Here is a 22198-nt window from a genome sequence, read left to right on the forward strand (position 1 = left end):
TCTGGTGATAGACTGTCCACCAATACCCATTACAAGCCTACCGACTCCCACAGCTGCATCGACTACAGCTCCTCACACCCCGCTTCCTGTAAGGACTCCATCCCATTCTCTCAGTTCCTTCACCTCCATCGCATCTGTTCTGATGATGCCACTTTCAAAAACAGTTCCTCTGACATGTCCTCCTTCATCCTTAATCAAGGTTTTCCACCCAAGGTGGTTGACAGGGTCTTCAACCGTGTCCGGTCCATCTCCTGCGCATCCACCCTCACACCTTCTTCTCCCTCCCGGAAACATGATAGGGTCCCCCTTGTCCTCACTTATCACCCCACCAGCCTCCGCATTCAAAGGATCATCCTCCACCATTTCCACCAACTCCAGCATGATGCCACCACCAAACATATCTTCCCTTCACCCCCCCTCGCGGCATTCCGTAGGGATCGTTCCCTCCGTGACACCCTGGTCCACTCCTCCATCACCCCTTACACCTCAACCCCCTCCCACGGCACCTTCCCATGCAACCGCAGAAGATGCAACACCTGCCCCTTTACTTCCCCTCTCCTCACCGTCCAAGGGCCCAAACACTCATTTCAAGTGAAGCAGCATTTCACCTGTACTTCCCTCACCTTAGTCTACTGCATTCAATGCTCCCAATGCGGTTTCCTCTACATTGGAGAGACCAAACGCAGACTGGGTGACCACTTTGTAGAACACCTTCGGTCTGTCCGCAAGCATTACCCAGACCTCCCTGTCGCTTGCCATTTCAACACACCACCCTGCTCTCATGCCCACATGTCCGTCCTTGGCTTGCTGCATTGTTCCAGTGAAGCTCAACGCAAACTGGAAGAACAGCACCTCATCTTCCGACTAGGCACTTTACAGCCTTTCGGACTGAATATTGAGTTCAACAATTTTAGATCATGAACTCTCTTCTCCATCCCCACCCCCTTTCTGATTTTTCCCCCTCCTTTTTGTTTTTTCCAATAATTTATATAGATTTTTCTTTTCCCACCTATTTCCATTATTTTTAAATGTATTTCCATCCATTGTTTTTATCTCAACCTTTTAGCCTTTTTCGATTCCTTCACCCCACCCCACCCTCACTAGGGCTATCTGTACCTTGCTTGTCCTGCTTTCTACCCTCAATTAGCACATTCCTTTAGATAATATCACCACCTTCAACACCTCTTGGTCCTTTTGTCTGTGACATCTTTTGGTTATCTCCACCTATCACTGGCCCTCTATCCAGCTCTCTTGTCCCAACCCACCCCCACCCCACTTAAACCAGCTTATATTTCACCCCTTTTTTATTTTTCCTTAGTTCTGTTGAAGAGTCATGCAGACTCGAAACGTTAACTGTGCTCCCTTCCACAGATGCTGCCAGACCTGCTGAGTTTTTCCAGGTATTTTTGTTTTTGTTTTTGGCTTTTTCTTTAATTTGTTAAAGGAATACTTTAATTTTAATAGCTATTTAATTTATTCACGGTTAGAGTTTTCTAATCCAAAATTGGATAAAGATCAACAGCTAAAACAGTACAGGATTGACTTTTTTGCTTCAGGAAGTATTTTTAGTTTGCTTGTTATATTTTGAGGTGGGCAGCCATGATGAATGAACTAGAGGGGGTTATAAATTCAAATCTCAATGCTGTCAGGCATTTGAACATATCTGTCCTCATTGAGAAAACTCTTTGCTGAGCCAATAAACACAATTTTCAGGAAAATAATGTGTTTCATCTTAGACAAAAAAAATGACACATCCAGTACATTTTCATTCCTTCCTCTAGCTTCCAACCCTTCATGAAGAATGCCGCGCTTCCGATAGATTACAGAATGGCATTGATGGTGGTCAACAGGATGTTCAATCCTGTTGTTCTATTTAGAGAAAACAGTCAGCATTGGAAGCCACATTGGCTGATCTAACATGAGGAAAAATCAATGATGAAATGTAACGAAATAGAAATGAGGCCCCAGAGCCTGGACCCTTCCTATATTATTATATTTCGAGCATGTTATGAAGATAGCATAGCATCCTACAACACAAAAGGGGACCATTCGGCTCATTGTGCTAGTGCTGCCACTCTGAGAGAGCTATCCAATTAGTTCCACTCTCCGGCTCTTCCCACTTAGCCCTGAAAATGTTTCCTTTTCAAGTATTTATCCAATTGCCTTTTGAAAATTTTGAAAGCTTAATTATGTGTGTGCCTTTCATTATATGAGTATGAGTGAGCTTTGAACAATATGTAGTCAGACTGTATCAGGAAATGTTCGAGTAAGGCCTTACCAATTTTAAAACTGTCGCATACATTCCTTGCCATGTAATCCATAGGGAGACAATCTGTAACATTACTTTTCATGGACTGCAGTTTTATTGGGCCCTAAGTAGCCATTCCACTACCAAACAAACTTATAGTTCACTAATGGCTTCCAATGGACAATAATGATCAGAGTGATAGTATGAAATAACATTATTAATTGGACCATTATCTATTTTGTCTCTTTAATTAACTTTGTAATAAATCTAGTCCTTGAAGTTATTAGCAAAGTTTTTATTTCATTGGCTTGCTGGATGACATATTGTTTAATTTAATTTTGCTTGAGAATCCACAAGTCTAAAATTAAATTGGCCATTCTATCATGATGAAATGGTATTGTGACACCACAGAGTATTTTCAGCTCCTGAAAAATAAATGACTGAATAGAGAATTATATAAGAGCGATGGAGAGGAAAAAATATGAAATTGCACAGAAGAGGCTAACTTTAACCTGTGACTTGAAGAAACCATAAATTCTTTTCTTGCCAGTATTTTCTTTATGCCTTACAAATTCAAGGATATTTATTAATATAATTTGGTTTTGAGGTTGAGACATCATTACAGAAAGGCTATTCAATAATTTCACATGCAATATTGCACTAACTATCGGTTGTAGTTTGTGCTGTCGTTGTAATGGGGAGCGTTTATGATTTACCAAGAGTTCATTGTTACATCTTTCAGATTAGACTTTTGAATAACCCAGGAAAGGGAAACCTCAGTACAGAAAGACTGTTGTAATTGGGTGTTTATCCTGATTTAATTTACTGAGTGGTTAATAACCAACATACATCTCTGAGACTGATATTAAGTGGCTCAGGCCTCAACTAAGCTCTTACCAAGTTTTTTTGACTAACTGCCAGGAAGGGATTTGGTGCAACATGATTTGGAATGTTGGTCTCACTTGAATCCAATTCAACTTAACAGGCAATGCAGAGCTTATCTTTTTAGCTGCCAACAGGGATTGCATGCAAAAAGAATTGATGTACGGAATGCCTTTTTGCATGTTTTAGAATTTGCATTCTTTAGATTGGCCAAACATTTAAGATCGCTGGTGGCACTGATTCAATGCAATATTGTGCGTAAATTGTCTAGCATGGTGGAGTAACATTTGTGAGGGTTGAGTGAATGTGGTATGTACAGTCCTTGTGGTGTATCATCCTGATTAGGCCCTTTTGCATTTTACTGCCTTTGATGATATTGAGAGACTGCATCCAAACTTCTGACCCATCTTCCTACATTAACCAAAGACCCAAGTCTTGTTCTGAAGCATTTCTTCGGGCAGCCTTTTTCAGTTGGCATGCGGGGGCGGGCCCAACACGCCGACACGTAAAATGACGCGTGATGACGTCGGGCGTGCTTCCCAACGTCATTACGCTGTCTCGCAATGTTTCGTTTGCCAGGCGCACACCAGAGTCAACAGCGCATCCGCCGATATTTAAACAGCCTACTAAGGCCATTAAGGAAGTAATTAAAGTCATTATTCACAGTGCCTGTCCAACCTTAAGGTTGGCGGGCAGGCAAAAAGCCAAGCAGCCTTCATGCTTTTTAGGAATTCTCATCCACAAGCAGGATGAGGTTTCCTAAAGCTTTTATTAAATAAATAAAAAATTATGAAATATAAAAATATGTCCCATCTCAGGAGGGGACATGTTTAAATAAATTTTCGATCCATTTATTTATTTATTTGAAAACTGCCTCAATCTCCCTGCGGCAGCTCTGTGCCTCAGGGAGATTGAAGTGCTCTTTTGCGCGCATGCACGCAAAAGGGCGCTGGCCCCAATTCTGTCTCATTATCCCGGCCGCACAGGTAGCGCTGAGCGCTACGGCTCGTGCGTTACGCTGGGCGGGCCTTAATTGGCCCACCTGCTTAAAATGGCGGTGCAGCGGCAATCGGCTCCGCGACCGCTCCCGCCTGCTTCTGCCGAGCCCACCCGCCAACTGAAAAATTCAGGCCTTCAAGTTTAGTGTGCTTTTTCTGTCATGAAGGTGAACATAGTGCACAGGATGCAGATGTTTCTAGGGGCTGGGGAATAGACAGAGTTTCAGGGGTCATCTCACGATAGAGTTCATGATCTATCATGAACTGGATTTCGGAGAAAGTATGAAATTGAAGGTAACAGCTTAGTTTTTTCTGGATAAGGGGTTAAAGTAATTGGTAGAAAAATAGGATATGGCTCTTGTGGAAGAGGTTGGTTTTATTTGGTGAATTTTTTTTAACCCCAGGATCTAAATCAAGGCTTGCAGAACATAGGCAAGAATTTTCCCGTCGGCGAGCGGGGGCGGGGCCGACGCGTAAAATGATGCGGAGTGATGTCGGGCGGAACTCCTGCGTCATTTGCATTTTCAGGTCGGCGGGGGCGCAGCCGAGTCAGCTGGGACTGCAGAAATATCAAGCCCATTAATTGGAGGCCCTCTTGGCTTTCTATCCCAATGGCCCACCTTCGAAATACTCAAACTACCTCATAGGAGAAGAATACAGACCAGTATGAGGAATCTACCCTTGGACAGCCAAAGACAATAACCCTAACTAATACAACTACTTGCAAGCAATGATAAATTGGCTTCAATTGTACAGCAACTTGAGTGATTCATGATTCACAGGATATCTCTTCCTCACCATAAGTTGTTAGCTGATTTAACCACCAATAACAATGTGCATCATTCACATATCATTATTTCATTTCAGCAAATTCTGAGCCAGTACTTGCGCATTAGTTTAGTCAAGAAGATGGACCATTCACATGAATAGCCTCAGGGAAGTCAACATTTAAAACAACAACCACAACTTATATTTACATAGCACTTTTAACATAATGAAACATTCCAAGTTGCTTCACAGGCACACTATAAAACAAAGTATAATGCCAAGCCACATAAGATATTAGGTCAGATGACCGAAAGCTTGGTCAAAGAGGCAGATTTTAAGGAGTTTCTTGAAGGAGGAAAGTGAGTTAGAGAGGCAAAGAGGTATAGCAAGAGATTTCAGAGCTTGGGGCCTAGACAACTGAAGACATAGTCACCAATGGTGAAGTGATTAAAATCAGGACACTCAGAATTAGAGGAATGTACATATCTTTGGAGGGTTGTGGGGCTGGGTGAGATTACAGAGATAGGGAGGGGCAAGCCAACAAGGATTCGAAAATAAGGATGAGAATTTGAAAGTCAAGATATTGTTTGACTAGGTCAGCGAGCACAAGGGTGATAAGTGAACAGGACGTTAAGACACAGACAATTGAGTTTTGAAAGACCTCAAGTTTACAGAGGGTAGAATATGGGAAACTAGCCAGGAGCATGTTAGAATATTCTAGTCTAGTCTAATCTTGAGCTTGCAAAGGCATGAATGAGGATTTCAGAAGCAGATGAGCTGAGACAGGATCAGGTGGTATTATGTAGGTGGAAATAGGTGGTCTTAGTGATAGCGTCAATATGAGGTTGGAAGCTCATCTTGGGATCAAATATGACACTAAGGTTGCAAACAGACTGGCTTAATCTCAGACTATTACAAGGGAGAGGGATGGAGTCATTAGCTAGGGGTAAGAATTTGCAGTGGGAATCAAAAACAATGGCTTCAGTCCTCCCAATATTTAATTGGAGGAAATTTCAGCTTTCCAGTACTGGATGTCAGATATGTAGTCAGATAATTTAGCAACAGTAGAGGAGTCAAGAGAGGTGGTGGTGAGGTACAACTCGCTGTTGGCAGCATACATGTGAAAACTAAGGCTGTGCTTTCAGGTGATGTCGTCAAGAGGCAGCATGTTGATGAGAAATAGGAGGGGCCCAAGGCTAGATCCTTAGGGGACACGAGAGTTTACGGTGAAAGAGCAGGAACAGAAGCCATTGCAAGTTCTTCTCTGGCTACAGTTAGATAAATAAGTATGGAACCACTGCAGAGCAGTCCAAACCAGCTGGAAAATAGTAGAGAGTCATTGAAGGAGGGTGGTGTGGCTAACTGTGTCAAAGGCTGCAGAACGGTCTATGGAAACATGTCCTAGTGTGAGTTATGCCTTAAGAAGACATTGGCGGAGAGTTAAGGAAAGAAAAAAATACTTAAGCAACTGCATGGATGCATTGCCTTCTGCTTCTTGCAATGTCCCACCATAAAAGCAACTCAACTTTTGTTTATTTTATGATCGTCCTGCCTGTGAGGCCTTGCTCATGGGATGTGGGTGTCATTAGCTAGGCTGGCATTTATTGCCCATCCCTAATTGCCCTTGAACAGAACAGCTTACTAGGCTATTTCAGAGTCAACCACATTGCTGTGGGTCAGGAGTCACATGGACAGCAGATTTCCTTCCCTAAAGAGCATTAGTGAACCAAATAAGATTTTTACAATATTTACAGTCATCTTCAGACTTTTCATTATTGAAATTAGATTCCACCACCGGCATGGTGGGATTTGAGCCAGAGACTTACCCAGGGTCTCTGCATTACAGTCCAGTGACCATATCATTGCACCACCATCTCACCTGAAGCTACAATGATCTTTTGGAAGTTTAGACACTCTCATCTATTATCGATACTATTTATTCATAACTAAAACAGAATTTGCAGAAGAGTGGAAATTCAGCATAATATAAAAGAACAATAACATTTTTAAAATGGCATCATATTTTCATCAGACACCAGGGAATACACTGTTATTGTATTTGTGCATATTAAAATATGCATATATCTATTATAAAAATAAATCAATTTTTCCCTAATTCTTCATATTTCAAATATAATAAAATGACAATAGCAAACAATTGTTTTGATTTCATTTAAATGCAAGGCACACGGCATTTGATGAATGTTTTGAATCACTATTACTGAACTCAAATTCAATCATTGAGTCAATTATTTAGAAAAGACATTGTTGTATGCTTAGTTTTAAGGAGGATTTCTTCAGTACGAGTGGTTACTTATAATGGGGAGAACTGACACTATTGGATGGTGGAATGATTTTTTTTGCTCAGTTAAAGCAAAGTTCATGCCAAGTAGATGCCTCACATTGTTTTCTCCTCATGCTGAACTTCCATGAAATATTCCTGAAGTTCCAAAGCAAAGTTACCCTGGTACAATTTAATTAATTTTAATTTAGTTATAAATTGTGCTTTTAAATATGTGTTATATATTAATTTTTTTGAATCTTATATTTATTAACATTTGGTGTAGGCTTTGCCTGTGGATGACAACCCACCATAATATGGGAGAACGTTTGACAGTGAGTATTGCTTGGACATGTTCATTCTGGTTTACTGCAATGCCAGACAGCATCGCAGCTATCCTTCAATCAAAACCCACAACTGCCAGCTTTAAACGGGACACTATCTTGTGCCAGCTCACTGTATGAATATTGAGAAACACCGGGCTGAATTTTAACAGCCTGTAGGGAGGCCTTGTAAAATGGCAAAGGAAGGCATTGTGAGAGGAGCCCAATATCTTCTCACTGCCACACCATTTTCAATGATGGGAACATCAGTAGCATGGCCTCCCCCAAACCAGAAGGGGCCCCCAGTGGCCATGGCCACCCCCACGGCTCCAACACCATGGCTCCAACTCCTTGCTCCAGCACAGTAAAAAAAAATTACCTGACCTTTGAGAATGCCTCAACATGGAGACACATTCTACCTCTTCCTGCCCCTCAGCAGTGGCTATCTTTATTGGTGGCTCTGCTGGGTCTGCTGAGCTATGGGACCTCTGATTGTCCCAGCAGCTCTCTGATGTAAGCTGCCATCTGGATGGTGGTCCTGGCAGCATCGCTTAATTGACCAAGGCCAGTAAAATCCCTCCCCAGCTCCTGGCAGTGGGACAACCTGAGATTTGATAATATTCCAGCCACTTGTTTAGACTTTTACAGTACCAAAGAAAACAGCACAGTTGGTGCACTAACAACACGCAAGCTTCTGGAGTTATTCATCTATAGGTCACTATTACATATTTATCTTAAATCACACAAAGTAATGTTGAAATGTAACGTGGCATCTTAGAAAATATCGAAGAGTTTATATCCAGGTGGTATGTACTTTAAAATGTTTGGTTTCCAAGCGTTATTACATTGATACATTTGTGCAAAATTATGGTATACTTTGCCTTTTCTTAGCACGTACCTTAACTATTCTTTACACACAGAAGTCTTCCTTGTTCTTATTTTTGCATGAGCAAAAGATCAATTAATATCTGCACACTCCATTCTTACACCTACCCTTTGTTTTCGTAAAGGCAAATGCTTCAGGAATGATTGCTATTTTGCAATGATATGACTTGGGAATGAAAAGTCATTCATTCATACCATGTATTAAACATGAGCAATAAATTGAATGTCTTTAAACTAACATTGAGACTTAATAACCACAGAATCCATCACTGTAAGACATATGTCAAAGCCCTACGCTTGAAAGATTCTATGACATATAATAATGTTGCATGTAGAGAGAAAAGTTATTTAAAAAAATAAATTTGAGTGAGACTCTGATGTTAGAGTTTAAGATTGCCAATGCATGGTGACATATATGTTACAGCAGGCGTGAAACTCACCAAGACTAGTGAGTTCCTGATCTTACCTCACTGCTGTCAGGAGGATTATATACTATTGTATCTTCCAGTGCACTGTCCACTACAACATAGCTTTCTAAACATCCTCCTATGTTGTTGTGAACATAAATTAGAGGATTGTCCTTCCCATAGTAGTACAGCTGAGATCAGGAAATAAGTGGTTGTGATGAAATACGCACATGCATCAACATTTTACGACTTTAGGGCATGATGTATTACCATTTACAAACTTGATATCAGGGAGCTACCTTCTTCCATAACTTCTGCATGTTTTAGGGATGTCAGACAACTGAAACAAATCCAGGGGCACACCCCTGATCCCCCGCCGGTGGGTATGAAGGTGCGGAGGGTGGCATGTAGAAGCCAGCGGGTGGCCTTCCTGCCAACTGCCTGCTGGCCCTCGACTGATCTGAAATTTTGAGGGGCTGGGGGAGGCACAGGCAGCTCAATGCCCTTAGGCCAATTGTAGCAAGTAACTGGCCAATTAATGGCTTCATCCCACCGCCACTGGTATTTTACCTAGCTGCGTGGGATGGTGATGGGCAAAGGACAGGAGCCTGCTTTACAGGCCCTCAGTGCCCATTGGAGGTACCCTGCAATGGTCATTCTCCCCTTTAACCTTGCTCCCTGGTGTCTTGAACCCATCCCCTCACCCAGGGCACTGAGAGCATTTTCCTGGACTTAACTGGGCTTCTTGGTGTGGTTGGATTGCCTGTAGTTCCAGCAATGGCCACAGTTCCTGGCTGGTATTGCTGGGACTACAGAGAGCTCTCTAAGGCAGGATTTCCTTCTGAGAAAGGGCCGAAAGTCTTGTTTTAAATCAATTAACAGTACTCCCAGTGTTACATTGTTGCAGGGCAGCCGTTTGGCTCATGGGTGGGCTCCCATCAACTTTTTAAGAGGGGATGTGGGTACTGTAACATCCTGTAAAATCTAGCCCAAGGACACAATTTTAAAAAGTAGAGTGTGTATGATCACTAAACTTACCATGTTTTCTCTCTACTGCTCAACAAAATTAAGATTTATTTTGATATTTTTGAAGGCAATAAGTTCAAATGTTTAACAAATAAAATGATTATGTAGGCTATATGTTAATTCAATGACTTTTTATCAAGGGTTTACCTAACTGAGTTTTTTTTGTAATGTGGGATTATAACATGTTGCTATATTAATATACCTCAGAGAAAGTATCAACCAGGTAGAGAGTCTGGAGTTTTATACCCCCACCAGGCAGGCAGGCAAGCAGGCAAGGGAGGTATAAAATCAGGACATGTCGGGGAACACTGTGCCCATCACCTACCTGTCTCCAATGCTATTTTACCAGTGGTTGGGAGGCATCAGGCAGCCCACCCACCCTGAGGCCAATTGACGCCCTTAGGTGGCCAATTAATTGCCACTTAAGCTCTCCTCCTACAGCCACTAGTAGTTTCCCAGTGGCAGGGGATGCCCACGCCACATGGTGAGACTGCTGGGACACCTGGCATCCATGTTGCAGGCTGGAGGCGGGGTCCCTCCTGTTCAAGCTCCCTGTGCCAAGCATATGCACCACAAATACAGTAATTTCCAGCTCCACTTGGTCATCCTCATGGCAGCCCCTTGCTGGGGCCTACCGGACAGGTCACGACAAAACCGCCCACTTACTTTGGTGTCCAGCCTCCAGTGATGCTCTTCATTGGTGACTAGCTGCAGTCTCAGCAGTGGCCACCACTCCTGACCATTTGATTGGGCGTGGAAGTCTTGCCCTGGGCCAGGTAATGGCCCAATGGCCATAACATCAGCTCAGGGTTTCTTGGTCACGTCTAGGCTAGCTTGCTTCTAGCTCTTCAGCCAGAATGCAGGGCCAAAACCTCAACATAAAGTTATGGCCAGTACTTCTTTGGAGGGATGGAGGGAAAATCAGACAGTGTCAGTGCCTAGTTGCACTTATATACCAATGACCAGTTTCATTGCTAAAGTCATCATAATAAAGTCACAGTAAGAATATTAGAAAATGTTCCTCAACCAACTTTAAAAATACAAACCATAATTAGAAAATTGCAGTGTCAAAATTATCATTTTTGGAACAGAAATTGAGATAGATGGTCAGTCCAGCCTTCCTTGAAATATGATCATTTATGGGATATGACAGTAAAGAATTAATAGTACCATCCCTGTGATTCGTATAGCCCAACAACTACAAATCATTGCTTTAAGCAATGGAATAGGAGTTTCAATAATAAGAATTCCTTGCTGAACGCCTAATCTTTGATTAATTGGTCTATTATATTTCTCAAAGGTATTTGATTGGAAAACATTTCTTGTGGATTACATGCTTATATAATCAGCTACCTACCCACCCTTGCTGGATCCAGTACAAAACAAATAGTTAAAGGCAAAATCCTGCGGATGCTGGAAATCTGAAACAAAAACAAAAAATGCTGGAAAAACTCAGCAGGTCTGACAGCATCTGTGGAGATAAGACAGAATTAATGTTTCAAATTCATATTACTCTTCTTCAGGGCTAATGGGAAGTAGAAATGTGGTGAAATATGTACTGTTTAAGGGGGGGGTGGAACAGATAGAGCTGGACAGAAGGCCAGCGATAAGTGGAGGCAAAGGAGAGATTGCAAAAGATATCATAAACAAAAGGTCAAAGGGTTGTAAATAGTGGTGGTACTGGCTAAAGGAGGTGCTAATGGTGACATTAAGAGTGGAAAGCAGAATGTGATAATGGCCGGACCAGGGCAAGCACTCTAGAAAGTGACAGATGACGCTAGTGGGAGTGGAGTGGGGGGAGGGGACGGTGGTGGGTAAAAAGATCAAAAATAGGCTAAAAGCTGGGGATAAAACAATAAATAAAAATGGAAATAAATTTTTTTAAAATAATAATTATGAAAATAAGTGGAAAAAGAATAAAAATAAAAATGAATATAGAAAAAAGGGGGATCAAAAAGGGGTGGGGATGGAGGAGTGAGTTCATGGTCTGAAGTTGTTGAACTCAATGTTAAATCCGGAAGGTCATAAAGTGCCTAATCAGAAGATGAGGTGCTGTTCCTCCAGTTTGCGTTGAGCTTCACTGGAACATTGCAGCAGGCCAAGGATGGACATGTGGGCATGATAGCAGGATGGATGTGTTGAAATGGCAAGTGACAGGGAGGTCTGGGTCATGCTTGCGGACAGGCCAAAGGTGTTCCGCAAAGCAGTCACCCAGTCTGCGTTTGGTCTCTCCAATGTAGAGGAGACCACATTGGGAGCAGCGAATGCAGGAGACTAAATTGAGGGAAGTGCAAGTGAAATGCTGCTTCACTTGAAGGGAATGTTTGGGCCCTTGGATGGTGAGGAGGGGGGAAGTAAAAGGGCAGGTGTTGCACTTTCTGTGATTGCATGGGAAGGTGCCATGGGAGGGAGTTGACGTGTTGGGGGTGATGAAGGATTGGACCAGCGTGTCCCAGAGGGATCGGTCCCCACAGAATGCTGACGGGGGGTGAAGGGAAGATGTGTTTGTTGGTGGCATCATGCTGGAGTTGGCGGACATGGTGGAGGATGATCCTTTGAATACAGAGGCTGATGGGGTGAAAAGTGAGGACAAGGGGGACCCTATCATGGTTGTGGGAGGGAGAGGAATGTGTGAAGGTGGATGCGCGGGAGATGGGCCGGACACGGTTGAGGGCCTTGTCAACCACCGTGGGTGGGAAACCTCGGTTAAGGAAGAAGGAAGACATGTCAGAAGCATTGTTTTGGAAAGTGGCATCATTGCAACAGATGCAATGGAGGCGAAGGAACTGAGAAAAATGGATGGGGTCCTTACAGGGAGCAGGGTGTGAGGAGTTGTAATCGAGGTAGCTGTGGGAGTTGGTAGGCTTGTAATGAATATTCGTGGACAGTCTATCACCAGAAATTGAGACGGAGAGGTCAAGGAAGGGAAGGGCAGTGTCAGTGATGGACCATATGAAAGTGATGGAGGGATGAAAATTGGAAGCAAAATTGATAAATTTTTCTACGTCCAGATGAGAACACCAAAACAGTCATCGATGTACCGGAGAAAGAGTTGTGGGAGGGGGCCTGAGTAGGACAGGACCAAGGAATGTTCGACATACCCCATAAAGAGACAGGCATAACTGGGGCCCATGCGGGTACCCATAGCCGTATCATTTATTTGGAGGAAGTGAGACGAGTTTAAAGAGAAATTGTTCAGTGAGAGAACAAGTTCAGCCAGACGGAGGAGAGTGGTGGAGGATGGGGATTGTTCGGGCCTCTGTTCAAAACAAACAGTTGCTGCTATTGAGAAATCAGTAGCCAGGATTTCACAATTAACAGTAAAGCGACAGTGCTCACTGCAGACCTTGAAGAAAAATGCCCACAAAGCTCTAGTGATCCCAGTGGTGTGGATTTCCCCTTTTCCAACATCAGTTTGAATTGAGTGCCAGGTCAAGGGGATCACCAGGCATCCAGCAATAGAGATGTGATCAAGCAGGATAAGCAACCCACCATGAAGTATCCTCACAGACAGCAAATCAGGAAGTTTTTTTAATTAAGGAATTGTTTTTTATTCATTCATGGGTCATGGGCTTCCCTCTCATTTATTGCCTATCCCTAATTTCCCTTGAGAAGGTGGTGGTGAGCTGTTTTCTTGAACTGCTGCAGTCCATGTGATGTAGGCACACCAACAATGCTATTAGGGAGGGAGTTCCAGGATTTTGACCCAGCAACAGTGAAGGAACGGCAAAATATTTCCAAGTCAGGATGGTGAGTGGCTTGGAGGAGAACTTCCATGTTCCCATGCATCTGTTGCTCTTGTCCTTCTAGATGGTAGCAGTTGTGGGTTTGGAATGTGCTGCCTAAGGAGCCTTGGTGAGTTTCTGCAGTGCATCTTGTAGATGGTACACACTGCTGGAACCATGCATCAGTGGTGGAAGGAGTGAATGTTTGTGGATGGGGTGCCAATCAAGCGGGCTACTTTGTCCTGGATGGTGGCAAGCTTCTTGAGTGTTGTGGGAGCTGCACTCATCCAGGCAAGTGGGGAGTATTCCATCACACTCCTGACTTGTGCCTTGTAGATGGTGGACAGGCTTTGGGGACTCAGGAGGTGAGTTACTTGCTGCAGGATTCCTAGTCTCTGAACTGCCATTGTAACCACAGTATTTATATGGCTGGTCCAGTTCAATTTCTGGTCAATGGAAACAGCCAGGATGTTGATAGTGTGGGATTCAGCCATGGTAAAGCCATTGAAATTCAAGAGGCGATGGTTAGGTTCTCTCCTGTTGGAGATGGTCATCGCCTAGCATTTGTGTTGCTTTCCACCTGTCAGCCCGAACCTGGATATTGTCCGGGTCTTGCTGCATTTGGACATAGACTGCTTCAGTATCTGAGGAGTCGAGAATGATGCTGAACATTGTGCAATCATCAGCAAATATCCCCACTTCTGACCTTATAATGGATGAAGCTGCTGAAGATGGTCGGGCCTAGGATACTACTATGAGGAACTCCTGCAGTGATGTCCTTGAACTGAGATGATTGACCTCCAACAACCACAACCATCATCCTTTGTGCTGGGTATAAGTGCTAGGGCATTCAGGTGGGATTAATATAGAAGCTGAAACACCTGTACATCATCAATCTTAAAATATTATTTTAAAATGTGATTTTTTTTCATCATTATGGAGAAATTTAACATTTCACAAATATAAGAATAGATCATCAGGGCTGTTCAGTAGTGATTATGAATTTAGTCGGCCCTTAAGAACCCCGTCAGACCTCATTCAACAAGATGTAACATTTTTAAGGGTTTTTATAAGATCAGTTGCATAAAAGGGCAAATTCTGCCTGGTTCACTAAATTCCTGTTATTGCAATCTGGGGCGACTTCAACAGCACACCCTATGGGGAAGCCTAAAATCACTAACAACAACTTCTGAATTTCTGTGTTTTAATTGTGCATGTGTGGACTCCAGAAGTTGCCTATAGTTGTGGAGGAGTAATTACCACGAACACAGAGTTTCACCATCATTACTGGGATCCAGTGAAGAATATGGCAACTGTGGCTATTGATGGCGCCTATAATATGGCAGATATGTATTTGTGTGTATGTGAAAGGTGGCACAATCTGTGTAACGTGGAAATGTTTGATTGTGTGTGGATGGGAAAGAGATTAAATAATCGTGTGTGTATGGCAAATGTGAGACGTACGTGTGTGTACAGGTGAGCGAAATATGGCACCGCTGTGTGCGTTTATGTATACATTTAGAGTTTCCAATTCATAACAAAAAAAAGAGCCGAACCTTCTGGGTGAATACGTGGCCATGTGCTTGCATGAAATGTGCGCTGCAGCGGTTAAAAATATAGTGCAAAAGATGCTTTCCTTTTTTAATGTTTACACTATGAGCAGCACGGGGGGATTCCCGGGAGTGACAGGAGGATACCAGACCACACGCAATAAGTTCTGAGCTCCAACAGAAACCGGTGCGATTTGACGCTTTGCAGAGATGTGCAAATGTTAAGCCCGCGACTGAAGAAATTGTATTCCAGAGCGTTATCCCTGGAGGTTGTGGTGAGGTTTAGCAGCACTTTGTTCAAGCGCGTCCTCTATAACCTGGACAGCCATGAAGAAGGTTCAGAAAAATCAGAAAGAAAATCGTGCCAGGCGATGAATGTACTTATCATATGAATTTGAACAAGATCCGCTGGTTGCTCGGCGTTAAAACTGTTAAATAGTGCTCCGGTGATTTAATGGAGCTTTTTCATTTTCCGTAATTTTTCTTCTGAGAGTGACCAATACGTGTTTTAATGCATTTTCAAACACTTTAGTTTATTATCCCTGCCTAAAATGAAAACAAAGCAAGTTTCGTGACCCAAAAAAACAATCGGGGGTGGGGGGTGGGTCGGTGAATCAAGTTGAAGACTGCAAACCAGAACGATGAAAAAAGGAGGAACGCGGGGAGGTGAGAAGGACAAGATGAAGAAAGTCAGGAGGGAGGGAGAGAGTGAATAGGGATGAGAGGATGTTTGAGGTGAGGCTTGTAATATTGCAAAGGTAGAACCCTATAGCCGAAAAGAAAGATTAGAACAGAACTAGAAAAACGCGTGGAAGGAAAGACAAATAGAGAAAGTGCAAAGTGTTGTGCTCAAGTTCTGGCTGAGAGGAGACCAGTTCTGGAGCTGAATTCACAGAGACACAGCGATCAGCCGGAAACCAATACAAACAAAACCCCAGAAAAGCATTATATAAAACAAAGTCGTGACGCGGCATGGTTTAACCCCTCCCTGACTATGTTTGTAGAAAAATAAGCACAAAACACTAAGTCATTTAGTCACCCCACTACTCACCACCCCAATAATAAGGAGCAAGATCAGAACCCAGGTAAGAGTGAATGGGGACAGCTACTACCCCAACTTGGAGTACTCAGTAAACTACCACACGACCTTCAGCGTAAAACTAATCAGGATACAAATCGATTTAAAGTCACATCCCGGCAGCCAGATCCTTTGAGTACATCACACCGGAGCTTTAATTTGTCTTTAAAAAATTAACTTTTTTGCTATCCCTAGGTAAATTGGGGTATACCTCTAAGTTCATAGCGGGACAGAGGCAATGAGTTTAAAAGATTCGGTAACAGACCTAGTTCAAACTAACAATTGGAATCAACCTGTTTTGCTAAAGATTTATTCCAAGGTGAGTTAGCAGTCATGTACTGAGGGATGAGACAAAATACAAGGTAAGGAAAGAAAATATTAAACACCAAATTCCAATATATTAACATTAACGGTGAATGGAGACTATCCTTGGATTGTCAGCATCTGGGGAGCGATTTTGTGAAGTTGAAACTGAAAAAATTGCTTCTTGTATTGGATAAGCACCTGAAAGTAAAAAAAATTGCAGGGAAAGAGCGAGAGAGTGGGACTAGCAGAGAGCTGGCAGGGACCCAACAGGCCGAAGAGTCTCCTCTTGCGCTATGATTCTACTCCAAATTTTGAGCCGTGTTGTTTTTTAGAAACTATGCGAGAAACAAGAATCTACCCTGTCTCTCTCCCCAATCCCCAGATGAGGAGGGAGATAGTTTTGGTGCCAGACTGACCATGAAGATCTAAAAGGATAAAACTATTAGAGACGCATCCCTCCCCTATGTGCCCAGTGGTAGCTCTGAGTGGAAATGCACCTCTCAATTTCATGTCGTCATCTCTAAATTCCAGCCTTTTGTTCCCTCCTGTTTCTCGGCTTGTTTCATCAATTCAAAATGTTCATTGCTGCCCACTGATGATCTGAAATCAGAGCTTTGTGAAATGCCTCCCTAACCTCCAGAATAATCACTTTGAGCTCCAGGACATCAATCTAATATTGTAATATACATTATTCAAGTCTGGTTATAGATGGGATTTCCATGTGCAGCAAGGGAATCATCTTGTTCCCACTGGGAAGTCTCGAATGACCTACTCCTTCCCCTATTTCCTCTGTCTCCATGTCTTTAATCATCTCCAGTTCCCTTCTTGAACAGATATGTATCTATCACTTTTAGAAAGCTGTCAAACAGTTAAAGCATCAAAAGTTTTTACTATGAGTTGACTCGATATATTTCCATACTCCTTCCATTTTCTCATTAACTTTACCTGCTGTAAGGATTAGAGAAGCTGGTGCTGAATGGAAAACAAAGGTTCTTTGGAGAGCAGATTAAAAAGGCTGGGCCTTTTCAAAATTTGCAGGAGTGGAGTCATTATCACCCATCTCTCCATACAAAGTTATCGCTTTTCAAAGTAGGCCATTTGCCCCTGGATCTTTTTCCCATCCATTTACTAGAGTGGTATCAGATATCTCCATTAATTACTAAACAAAATTATGTGATACATCATTTCACAGAGTCATTGTTTAGTTACCTATAATTATCGCCTATAGTTTTGGTTATTTCTTGCCCAGGCACTATTAGTTTTCAACAATTATTATGGAGAGTGCAAGCTGTGTTGAATGGACTATGGATTGGAGAGCAAAGCTGACTAACAACACTCCCAACTAACTAACAGGGCTCCAACAACACTCAAGAAGTTCAACACCAGCCAGGAAAAAGCAACTGCTTTATTGGCATTCCCTCCATCAACTTAACATTTGCTCCCTCCACCAGCAATGCACAGCAGCAGCAGTGAGTACCATCTGCAAGATGCACTGCAGCAACTCACCAAGGCTACTTCGACAGCGCCTCCCAAACCCATGACCTTTACCATCTAGAAGGACAAGGGCAGCAGATAAATGGGAACACCACCACCTGGAAATTCCCCTCCAAGTCACTCACCTTGGAAATATGTTGCCCTTCCTTCACTGGGTCAAAGTCTGGGTGCTCCTTTCCTAACAGCACCGTGGGTGTACCTACACCACATGGACTGCAGCGGTTCACGAAGGTGGCTCACCATCACCTTCTCAAGGGCAATTAAGGATGGGCAATAAATGCTGGTCTAGACAGCAAAGCCCACATCCCGTGAAAGAATAGCAAAAAAAACCTGCCTGTCCGTTGTGAGATTAAAGAGAAGAAAATTGTTTCCCAGTGCCGAAATTAATCCAACTTTCGGGAAGTTTAATCAAGTTCCAGTTGATATCGTCTTTCAAGTAGGAAGGAGCAGGCAAGCTATGGTTGGCGGGGAACGTGCGTGGGGATCGGGTGTGATATTCTAAATGCGTAATGTACTCTTATTGAGGCGCTACAGTTCTCTGCCATTAACCTTGACACTAAAAGACTGTCCTATAATAGATTACTGAACCGTTTGCCTTCGCAAACATAAAGAATGCACGAGAGTACAATCTAGGTGATGACAGTTTATTTATATCCTAACCTAATTCGAATAGCTAAATATGTTTGTTAATAGCTTTGAGCTTCAAAGCACAAGATAGTTTCTAACTTCAACAACTGAATCATTCCCATATGTTGAACTATGAGGTATTACAGTATCACTGAAACACTCATCTTCTCGCAGTCTAATTATATGTATACAATAGATTCAAGTAATATTGTATGCATTAGGTTCTTGATACACAAAAAGCTGAAATAATGTATACATTATAAGTGTCTCTCTTTGGCACGGCGGGTGCACTCCTCAGGTCCAATGATAGTACACCAGGATATACAAGGTATTCAAGATAAGAGAACCCTCTTGCCAAATGATCTGCACCTGAATGTGCGTGGGTACCCCCGCCGAGCTCTGACACTCTGTTGTGATTCTAACTTAAATGCATCTCCAAGCCTGCGCTTGTTGTCGGTAATTAAATAAGCAGCGTTGGTGGAAACATTTAAAGCAATTAATCAGGAAAAGTGCACTGGATCGAGTGACGGGAAGGCGGATGGAAATGTCATTTCTTACACTTAGGGATCAGCAAAGAGGAGCGGTTGTCAGAGCAAAGGCGGTACACAAGATTTAAGCGTAAATTACAAGAGGGATTTTCACTCAACTGGGGAATCATGCCGTGGCAACTGGGATTCCATCTTTTGACTCGCTCCAAGAAAACTAAATATGTACAACAGCAACTTGCATTTAAAATGCGCCTTTAACGTGGTAACACGACACGGGCCTCTTATAATGTACTTGTCTGAAAGTTTTGGGAAATAAATATAGAGATATCACAAAGTGGCTGGAGTGGGCTGCAATCAGATCCAGCATTGGTGTGGTCAGATTGAGTCCATTTGCATGAGGAAATTGGGATGTGGGATTTACATGTTTTATTGCAATCCCGTGACTACCTCTAAGAGGTAACGTCCCCCTTCGTGTTCAGTATGAGAGCATGGATGATATGGTGGTGATTCACCTCCCCCTATCATCATCCACCGACCCACCCCCCCTCCACTCTTGCGCATTTCAGTTAAATGACATTATCATTGGTTATTATTGCAATTTCAAAAGGGGGAGGGGACAGTTTGTGTATCCCAGGTACTGGGCATCACTTGCTGCAGTGCTTTGTTCCAAATACAAATCTACTGCCTTTGGTGCAGAGGGAGGTTGTTTTTCCCTCTCGCAGGGCCTGTTATTAACACACGCCGCCAATAATGACCATATTCTTTTAATATCTGAAAGTATCTCGGTCTAATAAAAATCTTTTAAGTATTTCATATCCTTCTCTTACTGTCCTATCCACGACGAATAGAAATTAAATCTTCAACTCCTTTCTACAAACTGCCACATGCATCTTCACTGAAAATTAGGTTGCGCACCTCATTGAATATCCTCCCATATATGTTTATTCCCTGCTCGTACAATAGCACGTCATTTTTCGCGCTTGCTGCACTGCACACACATGGGAAGCAGGTTTATTACATTTTGCTCACATTGCGGTTTTCTTGAAAGCATTTCCAATTCATTCCTCCTCGTTATTTCGGACTTAACGAAGTAACACGTCACACAGTGAGAGGAACTGGGTTCAAAGAAGCAGCCCACCTTGTCCCTCAGCCCACCCCCCCCCCCCCCCCCCCACCCCCCATCGCCTCCCCTTACACTTTACAGATACTTTTGGAATCTCCTATTTGGATCTTCTATAGGCAACATGAGCACTGCAGCTTTACATTCAGCCAGCTGGTTTAGTACTCCGCATGCAACAGGACACAAGTTCAGTGAAAAGACTCAAGTAAGATGCGAGTGCAGTTGCGATGTGATCAGGATCCCTGGATATCACAAGGAAATGATAGCCGTCCATCCAGGAGGACTCTTTGAAAACCATGCTAGTGTGTGTTCTCAATACGTATAAACATTACAATAATGAAAAATAGGCATGATCGTATTTCAAACAGACCACTTAGAGTAACCGAGAAGTTGCAAGTCACGGCGAAAGCCAAGGTGCCTGGCTTTGTATCTGAAGTAGAGTCTGTCCAGCAGTTTCATTGCGTCTTTCAGTGAAACTGTACTCAGAGGCAGCAATTTATTTACAGAAACACACAAAGGTGAAGGGCTCTCTTTGTAACTGTATTTGGGGTACTGTTACCCAGGGAAAGGGTTTAAACTAGATTTGGAGTTCAGAATTGAAAGAAGATCGCGTGTATAATCGGTTCCATCACCAGGCAGCTTTGTGTATCTGCCAAACATGAACTAAACAGAAACCTCTTTTCCCGTTTTAAGACTTCTCTTGCTATCCTGAAAAGTGGTTAACCCAGCAAACCTTCAGGGTTCTGGAGGGTATCCCTCCCGGTTTGTCGCTGTTCATTCAGCACTAAGGTCAGCACAGAAATAGCTCTTTCGTGTATGTGTGTGTTCGAAGTGGAATCACAAAGCATAACCTTACCTATAGTTGTGATCACTGTAATAGCAAAATAAAAAGAGCCGGCGAATTTCCACTGAACTCCAGCTCTGTGGGGCTCCGCTTGCATGATGATCACCTCCAGTTGCTTGTAGTCTTCATCGCTAATGTTATACTTGCCCTTGAGCCCAATCTGCTGCTCCTTCAGCTTTCCACCCTGCTCCATTTCAAACTCGGACTCGAGGGCATCGAAGACAGCGGCTCCCACCAGCAGGTAAGTGAACGTGCAGATGATCAAGGATAGAGTTCGCACGTTCTGCCGCTTCATGGCCTCCAAAAAGCGGCTTGTGAGCGGCTCATGTCCGCTCTCCCTCCTATTCTCCAAACGGCCGAGGTCCACCGAGAAAGCACGGGTGCAGCAGCCAGGATCCCGGCAGCGGTTGTTCAAGTTATCCGAGACGTACTGGTCCTCGTCGATGGCTTTATCGGAGGCGGACAGGCAAAGCAAGCTGCTCGATCGCCGGGACCAGGATCCCTGCAACCTAACTCTGCGCAAGACCTGACCAAACCAAGTCGTCCCAGTGCGCAGGGCCATCAAAACAGCACGCTCTAGGTGGGGGGATAATGTTTTTCGCTGAGCGATCTGTTCACAAAGGATGCGATCGGGTGCCCAAAAGCTGTGGAATCTGCGTCAAAGCCCGCTGGTGACAGTGGAGAGATGCTCACGGCGGATGGACTGAGTGGGTTTGGCGGATTCCTGGTGGATCTGGATGGGATACCCACCAAGCTGGGTTGGGTGTGATTGCTGGAGAGCTTTTCCTCCCCCGGGTCCTCTGTCCTGTCTAACTACACCCAGTGGGATCACAGCCATCTCACATCAGGGTACCTCCATCTATTCATTCTTTTAAAGAACAGCTATTTCCAGATGGATTTTTATAAGGAAGAGTCGCTACCAGGCAGCAGGCTGATGTCATCTCCATATTTGTACTTGAAACGCGAAAGGCGGGAATTAAATAACCTGTTAAAGGGGGTGGGGGGGGAATTAAGTCGGGTCAATCTGAAGGAGAGAGGGCGGGAACAAGGCAAGCGGAAGGCCATCAACGGGAACTTTCTTACAAAAATGTTAAATCCTGTTGTGCATAAACTTCTACATCCCCACCCCCACCCATTCCTCGTTCCAC

The 22198-nt window shown here is 43.4% G+C and overlaps 1 protein-coding gene across 1 annotated transcript in view; it reads right to left on the reverse strand.

The window, feature by feature from the left end:
* The window catches only part of kcnk9 (potassium channel, subfamily K, member 9), a 63373-nt gene extending 41761 nt beyond the window's left edge, over positions 1–21612 (reverse strand). Inside the window, exon 1 of the mRNA XM_078539719.1 lies at positions 21063–21612. Within this exon, the coding sequence (XP_078395845.1) occupies positions 21063–21612 (550 nt within the window). The remainder of the gene's footprint in view (positions 1–21062) is intronic.
* Positions 21613–22198: the final 586 nt, after the last annotated feature.

Source organism: Cetorhinus maximus, chromosome 4 (assembly GCF_964194155.1).
Source record: "Cetorhinus maximus chromosome 4, sCetMax3.hap1.1, whole genome shotgun sequence".
In the NCBI taxonomy this organism is placed as follows: domain Eukaryota; kingdom Metazoa; phylum Chordata; class Chondrichthyes; order Lamniformes; family Cetorhinidae; genus Cetorhinus; species Cetorhinus maximus.